Source organism: Hyaena hyaena, unplaced genomic scaffold (assembly GCF_003009895.1).
Source record: "Hyaena hyaena isolate Hyena2069 unplaced genomic scaffold, ASM300989v1 scaffold_1955, whole genome shotgun sequence".
Classification (NCBI taxonomy): domain Eukaryota; kingdom Metazoa; phylum Chordata; class Mammalia; order Carnivora; family Hyaenidae; genus Hyaena; species Hyaena hyaena.
In genome coordinates this window covers 110995-126234 of record NW_024082591.1, presented here as the reverse complement: position 1 = coordinate 126234, position 15240 = coordinate 110995, and the positions used below count along the sequence as shown (strand labels likewise).

Sequence of the window (15240 nt, the reverse complement as noted above, 5' to 3'; positions counted from 1 at the left end):
AGCAAGCCACATGCCCCCCCAAAAATGTATTTTTGCTTTTCCTTCTTAAATTATTATTTTCTGTCCCTTAATCTTTCCTGTAGGGCTGGCTTTGCTATTTCTTTTTCTTGATATTTCTCTGTCATCTTGTACACCATCCTCAAATATTTAGCCTTTCTTTATTGTCTGGTTATGCTTAAGAAAGAGGCTGACTGGCAGCTCTGTGGCCACAGGACTTACTGATTTGTAGGCTTTGTTATAAGATGAAGAGACACTGAGGTGACAGTTTTGGGGAGATAGTGCCAGAATGTCACAATATGGAGAGGTAGATTTTTTGTTTGTTTGTTTGTTTTGGTGGTTTCCACACCCAGTCTAGCTTTCTTAGTCTTTCCCAGACAGTTTATTCAATTACTTTAGAGACAAACCCTTCTTTTTTCATTGAGTTAAATACTGGCTTTTGGGCCTTCTGGGGGAGATTTAATATCCATATAGAAACCCTCAATTAACCTCTCTGATTTAAATCCCATTTCTTACTTCTTCCCTCTGATACCTACTCTCTGTGAGTTGGGAGACCATCTAGGCCAAGTTTGTTTCTTTCTTAGCTGAATTCCCTTTATAGGTATTCTAGGCTGTGGCTTCATTGGTCTCCACTGTGGCAACTTCTAGAAATCTGGTGGAATTTTTAAGCTATTGCAGGTCCCTTCCCATTTTTTCCTTTATTTAAATTGAGATAAAATTTCTGGGGCACCTGGGTGGCTCAGTAGGTTAAGCGTCCAACTTCGGCTCAGGTCATGATCTCACGGTCCATGGGTTCGAGCCCCACGTTGGGCTCTGTGCTGACAGCTCAGAACCTGGAGCCTGCTTCGGATTCTGTGTCTCCCTCCCTCTCTGCCCCTCCCCTGCTGGCGCTCTGTCTCTCTCAAAAATAAATAGAATGTTTAAAAGAACTTACAAAAAATTCACAGAAGATAAAATTACCCATTTTAAAGTGAACAATTCAGTGGCATTTAGTGCATTCACAGTGTTGTACATTCAGCACCTTCATCTAGTTCCAGAATATTTTCATCATCGTCAAAGGAGAACCCATACATGTTCCGCACTTGCTCTCCATCTCCTCTTCTAACACTTGGCAGCCATCAATTTGTGTTCTCTCTGTAGATGTACCTATCCTGAATACTTTCTATAAACGGAATTATACAATATGTGATCTTTTATGTCTGGCTTCTTTCCATTGGCACAGTGCTTTCAAGAGTCTTCCATACTGCAGCATGCATCAGGACTCCATTTCTTCTTTATGGATGCGTCGTATTCCACCGTGTGGCTAGACCACAATTCATTTATCTTGCAATGGATTTGAGCCAGTTTGTCTATCGTGAATAGTGCTGCGATGAACACACACGTATAAACACTTGTTGGAGCACTAGTTTCCAATCTTCTGGGTATATATCTAAGAGCAGAACTTCTGAGTCACATGATATTTTTATGTTTAACTTCTTGTGGAACTGCAAAACTGTTTCCACAGCAGCTGACTCATTTTACATTCCCACCAACAATGTCCAAGTTTTCTGATTTTTCTCCACATCCTCACCAACGCTTGTGTTTTAAAAGTTTTTGATAGTGGTCATCATAGTGGGTGTGAAGTGCTACTTCTTTGTGGTTTTAATTTACATTTCTGCAGTAACTAATGAATTTGAGCATACTTTTCCATTCTTTCTTGCTGTCATGTTATATTGTTTTTGTTCCTTGATGATTATTTTAAAGGGAGGAAGAGGTAGTGAACAAAGAGATGTGTCACCTAAGCCCCCTTTCAGTGGCGGCCTTCTTGCCCCAGTTGTTGAGAGGGCACCTCCTTCAGGACTGTCCACCCCATCAGGGCCTCCTCATTTGCAGAGGGCCACTTTGCCCATGCTCGGACCCCTCCTAGGGTATAGCTGCCTTCAGTGACTTGATAGGGTGATGTAGAAATATCTGGCCATGTTGGCCTAAGTTGAGACCCCATGGGGTTAGCCGGGGCCTGAATCATAGCTCAGCTGCTGCCTCTTTCCACTCTTGCTCCCTCCTCATCCTTTCAACAGGTATTTCTCCCAAAGGCACTCGCTGATTAAACATCCTGCACACTTTACTCTGTTTTAGATTCAGCTTTCGGATGAACACAGCCCATAAAGGACGATAAACATGTGTCTGGTTCATTAACTTAAACTGGAGGTGGGACCAATAGTGATTTCTTTAACATTCCAGTAACTTAGGGCACCCCAGTGGCTCAGTTGGCTAAGCGCTGACTCTTGATTTCAGCTTGGGTCATGATCTCATGGGTTCATGGGTTCAAGCCCCATGTTGGGCTCTGTGCTGGTGGCATGGAGCCTGCTTGAGATTCTCTCTCTCCCTCTTTCTCTCAGGCCCTCCCTCACTCGTGCTCTCTCTCTCTCTCTCAAAAATAAATAAATAAACTTAAAAAATTAAAAAACTATTCCAAAAGCTTATCTAATACTTGCTTATGTATATACTTTATGTAGAAAGATTGGAACTGTTTTCTTTGGATGCCCCTATTAAATCTCATGCAGGCACCAACCTACAAGGTGGTGGCTATCTTGAGACATTGGAGGCCTGAGCTCTTATAATGCTCTCAGCTAAATATTTTAGTCTTTAGTGAAACCAGGCTACTCCCTTAAACACTTCTCAGTGAGCCAAAGCTACCATGTGAATGTCCTTGATATTAAGGAGGGCGTTTCATATTCTGGTCTGCTGAGTATGTAAGTACTTTGGAAAAATATCTGCTTTCTGTTCCTTAAATTGGACTTCATGGCCAAAAAAAGTCAGTCTTCAGCTTTGCTCTCACTTCTTGTGCATCGTCATCTCCCTCTCCTTCTGCATTTCTTCCTTCAAGCCACTCTGTTCGCCCTGCAAGTTCAATCTCAGCCGTGTCTGTGGCCTCTTGGGCTTTGTTGGAACATTCAAGAGACCCCCTTCTCCCTTGATCTTTTCTTTCATTATGGTCATAGCTAGATTGAGGACAGAGAGGCTATCTTTTCTGCCCAGAACTGGGTAGTCATCACATACCCTGGCTGCAGTCCCTTCTGGAATTCAGAGTTCTCGGTCAGCTCATATGGTTGTTGACCAAATCTATTTCTCTGCAGCTCTAAGACCAAATTTTCAGCTTCTTACTAGCTGTTAGCTGGAGGCCGCCCTCAGATCCTAAAGGCCATTCAGAGTTCCCTGCCATGTGGCCCTCTCCAGGGATAGTTACAGTATGGCTTTTCCAAAACCAGCAGTAGAATACCTCTAGTGTGTGTTTGCAAGATGAACTCATAGATACATCATAACATAGTCATCCATGTGAAATGCTATCTTACCTTCACCATATTTTACTGGTTAGAAGTAGAAGTACAGGTCCTACCCACGCCCAAAGGACACAACTTACTGGGGGGTCACCTTAGGGTGTGTCCACCGCACCTGTCAATGAATGCTAGCTGTTCACCGTTATTCAAATATAAACTCTCCAGAAAGATACAGGTGAGACTGCATCTCAAATGCATCTTAGACCCATGTCTGGTCCCTCACATCTGCCAGAACAGGCCTTCCAGCTGCCCCTTCTTGATGTCCTCCAGCATCATAGCAATGTGTCGGAGGGTGCTTGAATCAGTGTTGGATTGGGTGAATTTGTCTTCACATCTGAATGCTTCCTCTGGAAAGACTTTTCTTTTTCACAAATCAAACGTCCACTTGTATGAAGGTGATTGGGTTACGCTGCTGTCCTCCTCCCCACAGACTGTTCACTCCTTGGGGTGGGGGTGGGGAGCAGGCAAGGACCAGTCTGCTTCCTTATTCCTCATTTATCCTTGCCCTGGGCCTAGATGGGATGGCTCAGGAAATGTTTGCCAACTTGAAGGGAGTCCACAAAAGAGCTTGCAGGCATTTTTAGAGGCAGAATTATATGCAACTTGCCTCATTCCCTTCTTTGGTTAATCCTGGGGTTTACTGAATTCCTTTTTATTAATGGCTTTTTGATAAGGACAAGTATGATATAATTAGGTCCTTAGTTCACAAGCTTCCAGGAGACATCTATTACTATGAGAAAGTATAACAGATGCCAAAGAAAGAGGAAATAGGGGTAAGAGAAGTTTTCTAAACATCCATTGGAGTCTTGGTTGACATCAGGCTCAGAGTTTCCTGAAACATTAAGGCCATACTCTTGAGAGGGAAAGGAGGGACAGGTAAGGTGCCAACTGAAGCTTGACAGCTTGGGTCCTTGGCTGCAGCTGGCCCACCCTGAGGAACTCAGTATGCTCTGGCCTGAAGAGTGAAGACAGAGGCTGCAGCGTGGCTTCTGGGCTCCAATCAGAACAGCCACCCATGCTAGAGCTTGAGGAAATAGCAAAGCAGATGTGTGCATTGACTGTGCTCTGGCTACTCCCGAGGAAGCAGGCCTTTTATGGAGAGCCTCCCTGCTCCTCCGCTTCCTGGCTGTGTGTCCTTGGTTAAGTGATATAGCCTCTTTGAGTTTTAATTTCTGGATCTGTAAAATAGGAATGATAGTAGGGGCATTTAGCTCACAGCCTTGTTGTGAGGAGACCATTAGCATAGAGTTATAGGAAGCCTCTGATAACATTACTAGTATTTATGCATTCCTGCATGCAAACAAACAAACAAAGAAAAAAAAAAAAAAAAGGTCTGCACTCTGCCTGGCATTTATGTTAGGTTATTTCACTGGGAGGTGGGGGTGAGTCAGAGACTAGGAGAGAGGACTGTGATGTCTTTTGCAACCTTCATCCCCAGGCAGACTGAATGATTTTGTCTTGGAAGGAGTTATGACCCTCACTCCTCCCATCTCCTTGGTGCTCCCCATCTCCCATCTCCACAGCAGCCTCTGTGCTGTCCTCCAACACTGTCATACATGCTCTCCACCATGGCTGCTCCCTGTGCCTGGAGTACCCTTCTTGTAGACATCACGTGGCTTGCTCCGTCACCTCCCTGAAGTTTTAGTTCCAGTGTCACTTTACTAATGAAGCTTTGCCTGACCACCCTATCAACAATAGCATGCAAATCCACCTGGCCTTATGTTTGTCCAGACCGTGCATGCCCACTGGCTTTCTTGGTTTATTTGGTTATTTCAGGTCTGCAAGCCCCACCAGGGCAGGCACTTCGAACTCTTGAGCCGCCAACAGTGCTTGGTATACGTATCTGCGATTCTTAATAAGTACTTGTTGAACAAATGCATAAAAGGGGCGACCTTTTAGATGGAAGAAGGCAGCTTCTCAAAGAGCTGCATTGTCTCTCTCAAAAATAAAGATAAAAAAAAAAAAGAGCTGCATTGAATGAGAATTTCATTGGGCTGGGCTGCAAGGAATTGTGACTTTTTTAAAATGTTTTATTTATTTTTGAGAGAGAAAAAGAGAGACAGCATGAGCAGGGGAGGGTCAGAGAGAGAGGGAGACACAGAATCCAAAGACAGGATCCAGGCTCTGAACTAGCTGTCAGCACAGAGCCCGACGCAGGGCTCGAACCCACAAACCGTGAGATTATGACCTGAACCGAAGTCAGACGTTCAATCAACTGAGCCACCCTGGCGCCCCAAGGAAGTGTGACTTTTATGGAGTGATGACAGAAGGGAAGGGCTTCCAGGTGGAAGGTATAACAGGAACAAAGGCAAAGAAGCGGAAAACTGCTGGTTAAGGACAGTGGCTGCATCGCAAATATTTGGACACATCTGTAAAAATTCCGTCGCAGGACCAGAGCAAGGGCAGGAGGACGGGGCAGCTGGGCCTTGCCGGCTCTGCGCTCGGGCCACGGCCCCGCCCCCTGAGGCCGGGATCACGTGCAGGTGCCTCGCGCAGCTCTAAGCCCCGCCCCAAGGGGCGGGGCGGGGTACTAAGCGCGCAGGCGCACTAGCCTTCGGGTCGGCGCCTGGGCCTGTGGGGCCGGCTTCGGCCGCTTCGCGCAGACCGCGCAGGTGAGGTGGGGCCCGCGGCCGGCCCGTTCGTCGCAACCTGTCACCGTCGGCCCGGAGGGGCTGCGCCGGGGCAGAAATGCTGCCGGCCGGCCGGTGCCTGCTTTGGCTTGTCCTAGTCCTGGCCTCCGTCTGCGACTCCCTGGAGTCTGTGGCGCCCAGCAACTCTACCACAGGTGCAGCCTTGGCTCTCGCTCAGATTTTGGATTCCGTATCTCCTTCCCTGCCTACATCTGTCCTTAAATTCCTGTCTCCGGCCCGCCTGCTATTCTTTCTAGTATCCAAATTTACTTTCCTCCCTATCTGTCCCTCTCCAACTATGCTTTCATCCCTCCCTCCATCCTTCCCTCCCTCCCTAAATTCTTCTTTCCTTTCGTCTATACTTCCCTCCCTCCCTCCCTTCTCTCCCTCCCTCCCTTCTCTCCTTCCTTCATCCAGGCTTGAGGCCATGCCCAGAGCCTAATCTTGTCACCCAGGACTGGGGCTTCTGTGCACCCACATCCACCCTCCCTGAAGCACAACCCTCATCGCTCCCTTCCTAGTTTGGTTGGCCTGGCTGTCTCGGGTTCAGGGGCCAGGGCCACTCAGTACCCTAGCACCCCCCATGGGTGGGTGGAGGTTCATTGTCAGTGTAAGCGATCTCACTGAAGCTTTTCCCTCCCATGCAGGTCCTCTGAATGTCCTTCTAATCATCGTGGATGACCTGCGCCCCTCCTTGGGCTGTTATGGGGACAAGCTTGTAAGGTCCCCAAACATTGACCAACTGGCATCCCACAGCCTCCTCTTCCAGAATGCCTTTGCCCAGGTATGTCTGGGGACCTCTAGGTGTGGATGTATGCCTTGTGCACTGAGGGCTGGGTACTGGGGGCCTCTCAGCTATGCTTAAATGACACTGATGGTGCCAGGCTTCTTTTAGAGGGGAGCATAGTCTGGAAAATGGCAGAAGAGAAAACCTGGTTGTGCACTGGCAAGGAGTTTGTGCCTTCAAGCTTGGGCAGAGGGTGTCCCTTGGCCCTAACATGCTCAGGATGGCCCTGCCCAGCTTGCTTCCCCAAAGAGGATTGTCTGGTGCTGAGAAGGAAGGGGCGTTGCAGAATGCCACTCTCCGGTCTGCTGACCAAACTTGGGTAGGCACCATGCAGCTTGCCTTGGTGGTGCTTCTCCCTGAGCCCCTTCACAGGGCTGTCATCAGGACAGTAAAGGAACAGAGCCTCCTGCTCTGTGCACCTATAAGATGCCATCACACAGAAGGACACAATCATCTGCTGGTTTGAGGGATTGAGTTCTCCCCTGCCTCTTTCTGGGAAGACTTATTCCTGGTGTCTGGGTGAGGCCCAGATCCCACTGGTTGGCTCTGAGATCTGCATGACTCAGCTGCCAAGCTGTTTACTGAGGACTCTTGAGGTTGCCTGGTTACCTTTTAGCATCCAGACTCTGTTTTCCTCTGAGGACATTTTCCTCTGCTTCTGCTTCCTTACAGCAAGCAGTGTGTGCTCCGAGCCGTGTATCCTTCCTCACTGGGAGGAGACCAGACACCACCCGCCTGTATGACTTCAATTCCTACTGGAGGGTACATGCTGGAAACTTCTCTACCATCCCCCAGTACTTCAAGGAGAATGGCTACGTGACCATGTCGGTTGGAAAAGTCTTTCATCCTGGTACTGCCTGCTGTCCAAAATCTGGGTTCTCTTGTATTCCATGCCTGAGGGCCGGGATCCCTGCTGGGGCTGGGGCTGTCTTCCCAGAGGGCTGTATGGGTTGTGTGGACCCCTCATTAGTCACCACTGTCTCTGTACAAACTCCTACTTCTCACCTTAGCTTCCTGTTCTCACCACATGTGAAAAAGGGCAGTAGGACTTTCTTCTTTCAAAAATTAGTCATGATGCTGTTTGGTTCCTTCAACTTCTCAGGCAGAAGGAAGGGCACTGGCTGGGGAGGTGGCAATGCTGGGTATGAGTCCAGCTTTATGCCTGACCCTCTGACCCTCCGGATCCTGTCAGTAAAGTGAGACCAGGGCAGCTATGCTTATTTGTCCAGGGAAGAGGTCGTGCTTTGGTGGTGCTGCTGCCCACCACCTGTGAGTTAGGTCAGAAGGAGGAGTATAAGCTGGTTCCCTTGACCTAAAGAGTGCCAGGGGCCACCAGCGCTGATTTTCAACACTGCTGGATGAACTGTCTCTCTTGAATGCCAAAATGAGAAGGCTGAGGCACAAACCTTAAAACGTTTTTTAAACTTACTGAGGTAATGCATGATTATTTGACTGAAAGTTGGGGGGAGGAAAGGAAAGCGTAAAGTAAAAGATATGAATTACTTATAATTGCACCACACTAAGGAGGGTTATATTTTGAGGCTCCCTTGTTCCAGGCATATTATTTTTCTGATGTGAGATTTTCCTGTACAGATAGCTTATGTTATGAATGTTTTAAATGTAAACTCTTCCTCACATAGCTACCCTTCGTGCAGATATGCTGTGCTTCCGTCCAGGTTGATTTCTGTGTCCCATGGAACCCTGGGTTGAACATCTCTGCACTTGGGGTGAACTGATGGGCAGCGGCACCAGGGATCCTGGCTCCCACGTTCTGGTCCCAGCTCTGTCACTTCTGAGCTGTGTGGTTGACCTTGGGCAAATCGTTCTTCCTCCTTGAGCTTCGGATTCCTTCTCTGGCAAATGAGTTGTAGCTCCCTTTATCACTGCCCACAGTAGCAACCCAGTCCAGGTAGTTCAGGAGCATGAAAGGGTGTTGAAAGCCCCCTTTATACGACAGTGATGTTTATAGCTGGGGACTACAACTTGAACTTTTTCAGTAGCTTTTCCTTCACTTGCTGGTTATACAGGCAGACTCAGCAGCCTCCTGGAATCCAACTGGCCAGTGCAGGTTGAGGATAATGTGTGGCTGGGCTAAGTTGGGCGCGGTTTTAGAATGTGTCAGGAATCATGTTGTGTAGCCAAAGGCCCACCAGCAGGACTTGCTGCACTTAGTGGTTACCTCATGCTACCCCTTGTCTGAGCACAGCTGGAGGGGAGAGACAAGTCTGGGGAGGAGAGGAACTAGAACAGAGGGAAGGTTGTGCTTCAGAAAGGGAGGCTAAAGTTAAGGCCCAAGTGGCGTTGCTTGGCCTCATTCCTCCTGGTAATTAGATTGTGGAATCAGGATGGAAGCAGCACGTCTTAGCCATAGAGCGAGAGCTTTGCCTGCAGTCCTTGTGGAAACCCGTTTTTCATCTGGGTCTTTGTGCTTAAGACCTTGTTCCGTGAGGGAAAGACCTGTTCAAGGAAGACAGTAGCCACCATTGATTGATGGCCAGGCCTGTGCCATTTCCTGTGCTGGCCACTCCTGTAATCCTTTCCTCAGGAGTGAGCACACGGGGTTTTTATCATTGTCATCATCTTCTGAGGAGGAAATTGAGGCTAATGGAAGTCACGTGGCTTGCTCAAGGTTGCATGCGTAATAAGGGGCGATGATGACATTTGAACCCAGGTCTGTTGGCCTCCTCTCCTCTCTCCACTGTGCTTGCTGTGTCGATGAGCCCTCCACCCACTGCCCCCTTTCCGTCTAGTCCTGCCTTGCCTGGTGCTTCTTGCTGGAGCCCTGAGTCACTGTGCTGGGGATGCCCTTTCCCCTGTGGTTCTGCCTACACTACCTTCCCTGCTCCTCCTGTCTTGCCCCCCTGGGCAGCACTTCCGGTCAGATCCCACACATGCCCCACTGCCTACCTCACTTGACCCTTCGTGTCTGTGGCTTCCCTACTTACACAGCACTTCTACTGTCTAGACAGCTGGCTGTCCTTCCATGGTTTTGCTGTAATTTTCTCTTTCAAAATAGACTATAGGCTGCTGAGCTTAGGGGTGGGTTTCTGCTTCATGAATGAGCACTGAACCTGGGGTCCTAAGGCCTGGATTTGAGTCCCAGCTCACTCCTCTAATATCTGGTTGGCATCGGTCAAGGCACCGACCTTCCCTGAGCCTCCCCTTCCCCACCTGGCCCATGGCGGTGCTGCTGCCTCTGCTCTTCCATTGTAGGGCAGGGTAGAGGCTCCAGCAAGGGCTCTGCAGGGCTCTGTTGCTGCAGCAGGCTGGCTGACCTGACCCTTTTGGTGGCCTTCCTCAGGGCCTAGCATGAATAGCCAAGGCTTAAGGGACTACAGGGTTAGATAGTTAGTACTCAATAGAAACCTAGTGAGTCAGCTTAAAGATACATTTTTTTGGGGCGCCTGGGTGGCTTAGTCGGTTAAGCGTCCGACTTTCGCTTGGGTCATGATCTCGCGGTTCGTGGGTTCGAGCCCCGCGTCGGGCTCTGTGCTGACTGCCAGCTCAGAGCCTGGAGCCTGTTTCGGTCTGTGACTCTCTCTCTCTCTGACCCTCCCCTGCTCACTCTGTCTCTCTCTCTCCTAGAAATAAAAAAAAAAAAGATACATTTTTTTAATTTTTGTTTATTTTTGAGAGAGCACAAGTAGGGGAGGGGCAGAAAGAGGGGGACAGAGGGTCCACATTGGGCTCTGCACTGACAGCAGAGAGCCCGATGCAGGGCTCAAACTCATGAACTGTGAGATCACGACTTGAGTTGAAGTCAGATGCTCTACCAACTCAGCCACAGATGCCCAGAAACCTCATGAGATGGCTTTAATGGGGAATTCTCATCATCTGCATAAGCTCTTGATTTTATAGATGAGGAAACTGAGGCCAAAAGAAGGGAGATGATACTTCTCTCATTCACCAAGTTTTAATTTAGAGTGGGGAAGGCTTTGAAGGACCCTTCAGGTTTTGTGTAATGATTTTCTTTTCCCCTCTCCCTCAAGGAATATCTTCCAATTATAGTGATGATTCTCCATATAGCTGGTCTATTCCACCTTATCATCCCTCCTCTGAAAAGTATGAAAACACCAAGGTAAGGATGTGAAAGAGATGCTGTTCTGTAGAGGAACTGCTTTTTTCCTGTTTATCAAATCAGGGTTAACTGCTGTGTATGTTGCATGTTCTTTCAGGCTGGTTATACAGTTAAGTCTGTGATTGTGACCTGACACAGACAGCTGTTGGGATCTTTAGCATTAGATCCATTGGGAGAGGTGGCTTCGTTTTAGAAGCTGATGGATATGGCTTGTTCTAGAACCTTATGCTCTAGTGTGTAAGACTCATTTAATGGCTCCTGGGTGCTTACTGTGGATAGAGAGAAGAGTGACCTGTCCTCCAGGGGCCTTGGTCCACATTGGGAGAAAGGCATATGTACATATATATGTCTGTCTCTCTGTCTCAGGCCTAATGGTTGGAATCAGGTGCTGAGACCTTTGATGGGGGTTTAAAATTTTAGACCATTATGAAAGAAAAGGGAGTCTATAAAACCTTAATCTTAGTTTAGAGGAACCTTCAATGTAGAAATGAAACTAACCACCACATTTTAAAAAATTCAGAAATTAAATTCTGAATTTTAAAAAATTTCAGAAAAGCAGCTGGAAAACTGAGATAGGACATGCTCCTCTGAGGTATTTAAAGACCTCATCTGGAGGAGGGCGTGGATTTGGGGGAGGCAAGGGGAGTATTCCAAAATTTTGACAACCTTCCATTTCAGAATACAGCAAGAGCTGAGGGCTCTGGCTTTTGGCCTATGGCTTGAGTACTACCAGAGTGCCACTGGAAAGCCCCGTCTCAGTGCTTTCATCCTCTGAAGCTGTCTTGAGAGTTTTTAGTGACCTCACTTACAAATGCTGGCTTCTGTCTTCACCCCCCACTTTCATCCTCAAGGCAGCAGGTCTGACTGTCCCAGACCCCCATAAGTGCTGCAGATCATGTGTAGCTAGAGGGTGAGCAGGTGCTAGGCTGTCCTGCCTGGGGGCAGGGTGGCCAAGGTTGGCCTGTGAAAGAACACTGCTTTTTGAAATGAGGAAGCAGCAGCTGGGTTTTTGTGGGCCCAAAATCATGGTCAGAACTGACATTGGTCTTGTGGGCAATATTACCACTTTGGGCAGTGAAGCAATAGGTTCCATTCTGTGCATGCCATAGTTGAGGATCTGGAAATTCCACAGATTATGACCTTATCCAGTTGACTGGGACCTTGTTACTCAAAAGTGTTCATCTGTCTTTTAAATTGAAGATAGATTTTTTTGGTTACAAAAATGTTGTGAGATATAATTGATAAATCATAAAAGTCAGCTTTTTAATATATGCAATTCAGTGATATTTAGTATGTTCAGGGTTGTGCAACTATCAACAAAATCTATTTAAGACCATTTCCATTACTCCGGAAAGTAAGTGTGTACCCATTACCACTCACTCCCTGTTTTCTCTGAACCCTCAGCCTATGGCAACAACTGATCTACTTTCTTTCTCTATGGATTTGCTTATTCTAGACATTTTGTGTAAATGGCATCATACAATATATGACCCTTTGTGTTTGGCTTCGTTCATAGGGTTTCTAAGGCTCATCCATGTTGTAGCATGTATCAGAACTTCATTACCTTTTGTTAAAAGATTTTCTTTTCAAGTCCTCTCTACCCAACATGGGTCTTGAACCCACAACTGATGACATTTGGGTTGTTTCCACTTTTTGGCTACTATCAGTAGTACTGCTATAAACATTCACCTATGGGTTTTCGTATGGCTTAACTTTTCAGTTCTCTTGGGTAGAACTGCTAGGTCAAGTATTTGTGTGGACTTGGGTTTTAATTTTTCCTGGTATCCACCGGGGTGTAGAATTGCTGGGTTACATACTAACTCTTTGTTTAACTGTTTGAGGAACCCTTTGAGTGTTTTCCACAGTAGCTGTACCATGTCACATCCGCAGCAGCATGTATGAGGCCTCCGCTTCCTGCCCATCCTTGTCAGCACCTGTTATTGTCCAGTTTTAAAAATCCTAGCCATCCTAGTGGGTGGGAAGTGGTATCTCATTTCGGTTTTCACGACAACTAATGACATGAAGCGTCTTTGCATGTCCTTTTTGGCCACTTACCTGTTTTGTCTGGAGAAATTTCTGTTCAAGTACCTTGTCCATTTTTTAATTGGCTTATTTTTTTTTTTGAACTGGAGACAGATTTGTTTTGATCATTCGTTTACATGGATTTCCTTTAATTAATTAAGACCTGGAGGCAGAAGATTAACAGCAAGAAGCTAAGTGCTGTTGGATTTCTGGCCTGGGCCCTGCCTGGAAAAGAGGAAATGCTTCTCTGGTTTAGTTCTACTTTGTGTGTGCCTGACCAGTTTGAATGACGAAGCCTTAATAGGCCAGTGATAGGAATGTTAAATCCTCTGTGTGTGCAACCTTCATGACTTCTGTTTCTTGCATTTGAAGAGCTGATGGTGTTGTATGTTTTGTTTTGAAAGACATGCAGGGGGCCAGATGGAGAACTCCATGCCAACCTGCTTTGTCCCGTGGATGTGATGGATGTGCCAGAGGGCACCTTGCCTGACAAACAAAGCACCGAGCAAGCTATACGGTTGTTGGAAAAGATGAAAACATCGGCCAGTCCTTTCTTCCTGGCTGTTGGGTATCATAAGCCGCACATTCCCTTCAGATATCCCAAGGTGAACATCTGGCTGAGGGCTGATCTAGCATGGCTGTGACAGCTGTGTCCTTTCTCGAAGGAGGGGTTTGTGTAGTGAGGGTGGCCACATCCTGCCGGCCCTGTCACCAGGGTGCATGATGGCACTACTGTATTCAGTGGTGTGGAGATGGGATTCAGAGGTCAAGGCCAAGAAGTAGACTTGGGGCATGTAAGAATCTTGTTGGAAATGTTTGGTTTTCGGCTTCCCCCACTGGAGGGGTTTTTTTTTCCCCCCTTGGACTCAGTGAGCACCTGCTGGGTTAGTTGGTAAGATCACTAGAGAGAAGTGAGTCAGAGCCGGCTGCCAAGGCCCTTGGGAAGGGATTGTTCTTGGCGGCATGGTTCCAAGGAATGTGAAGCCATGTTCAGTAGTTGGCGCTCCCCCAAGCCTGGCAGGTCAGACCCCCTTCAACACAGGGCACTGCACTGCTTGTTGGGACCTTGAATGCTCTGCTTGCAGTTCCATCATTCAGAGCATGTAGTCTCAGTTTTTTAAAAATCTTTTTCAGTTTTTCCCTGTTGTGTCTTCCCTGGGCCTACATAGCCCATTCTGACTTCATAAAAAATGCCCCTTGCTAGTGATGGATGTAGAGAGCAAAAGGCATGCTCTTTGATGCTTTGATTGGCACAGGGGATCTGGCCTTCCTAGCTGGGGTGAGACTCCCTGCTTCCGCCTCTTGTGTGGACAGGGGCTAACCTGGCAGGCCTGGCTGCTCTCCTTAGAAAGGCCTGCTTGCGGGGCTTGCCTTTGGCCGGCCTCTGGGAACCTGGAGTTTGCACTGCTCCCAGAGTGATGAGTGGCTCTATGTGCCCAAACTGTTGATGCAAACCCCTGGTCTCCGGACTGGAGTCTGCACTTTGAGTATGTGAGGGCCCAGGGTGCCGGCTGAGCAGCCCCAGGCAATAGCCCATGTGCTGAGGCTTCAACGAGCTTCTGTGCTGGCAGCATTTCACACGGGTTGTCACACCACTCCCTGTTGGGAGATTTAAACACATCCTGTGTGACCTCACTGGGAGAGGTTTCTGGAAGCTTGTGCCTGGTCTCTCTGGTTGCCCACATGGCTTTGCTGATTATGTCTGGTGCCCTTTCACTGTCATCAGGCACAGCCATGGGCATGCTTGAGCACGTTCTTTGAGCAATTCCCAGGGCATTTCCAAACCTGAGGGAGGTTTTGGGAATGGGAAACACCCCTCTACACCTTTTCCACTTGGACGAGAGGTGGGAAGTGGGGACCAGAATAGGAGGGCATTGACTTGTATGAGAAAAGGGAGCAGTTTATAGGAAACGAGTGGTGTGATTTCATTATCCTTGGCATCTTGTGAGTGTGACCTCAGGCCTGACTTTCAGGTAGTGTCAGTGAGCCACTGTGTAAATGCATCACAGGCTTAAAAAGGCAGTATAAACATCTGTAGAGTCCTAGCCTTGTGCCTTTGCAAGAAAAGAATGGCAGCCTGGTGTCTTTTGTGTGCTTTTCCCCCAAGGAATTTCAGAAGCTGTATCCCTTGGAGAACATCACCCTGGCTCCTGATCCCCAGGTCCCTGCTGGCCTCCCTCCTGTGGCCTACAACCCCTGGATGGACATCAGGCAGCGGGAGGACGTCCGAGCCTTGAACCTCAGTGTACCCTATGGCCCAATTCCTGTGGATTTTCAGGTACCAAGGACATATTTGAGGGAATTATTGGGCATTCCTGGTGTGACGTCATTGGTGACACCACTTTTCTCAGTAGACACCACTCTACCCATCACGTCTTACTAAGAACCTTCTCTGTGCTAGGTGGCTTG

The 15240-nt window shown here is 47.8% G+C and overlaps 1 protein-coding gene across 3 annotated transcripts in view; it reads left to right on the top strand.

Annotated features, from left to right (window-relative positions):
• IDS (iduronate 2-sulfatase) overlaps positions 1-15240 on the top strand; it is a 46397-nt gene that overhangs the window by 18666 nt on the left and 12491 nt on the right. For 2 of the 3 annotated variants that reach the window (XM_039225174.1, XM_039225175.1), the window contains exons 4-8: positions 6592-6728; positions 7404-7581; positions 10721-10809; positions 13236-13436; positions 14939-15109. In XM_039225174.1, coding sequence (XP_039081105.1) covers positions 6592-6728; positions 7404-7581; positions 10721-10809; positions 13236-13436; positions 14939-15109 — 776 coding nt within the window. Of the gene's footprint in view, positions 1-5886; positions 6100-6591; positions 6729-7403; positions 7582-10720; positions 10810-13235; positions 13437-14938; positions 15110-15240 lie in introns of those variants that run through there. The other variant, XM_039225176.1, reaches the window with a different exon arrangement.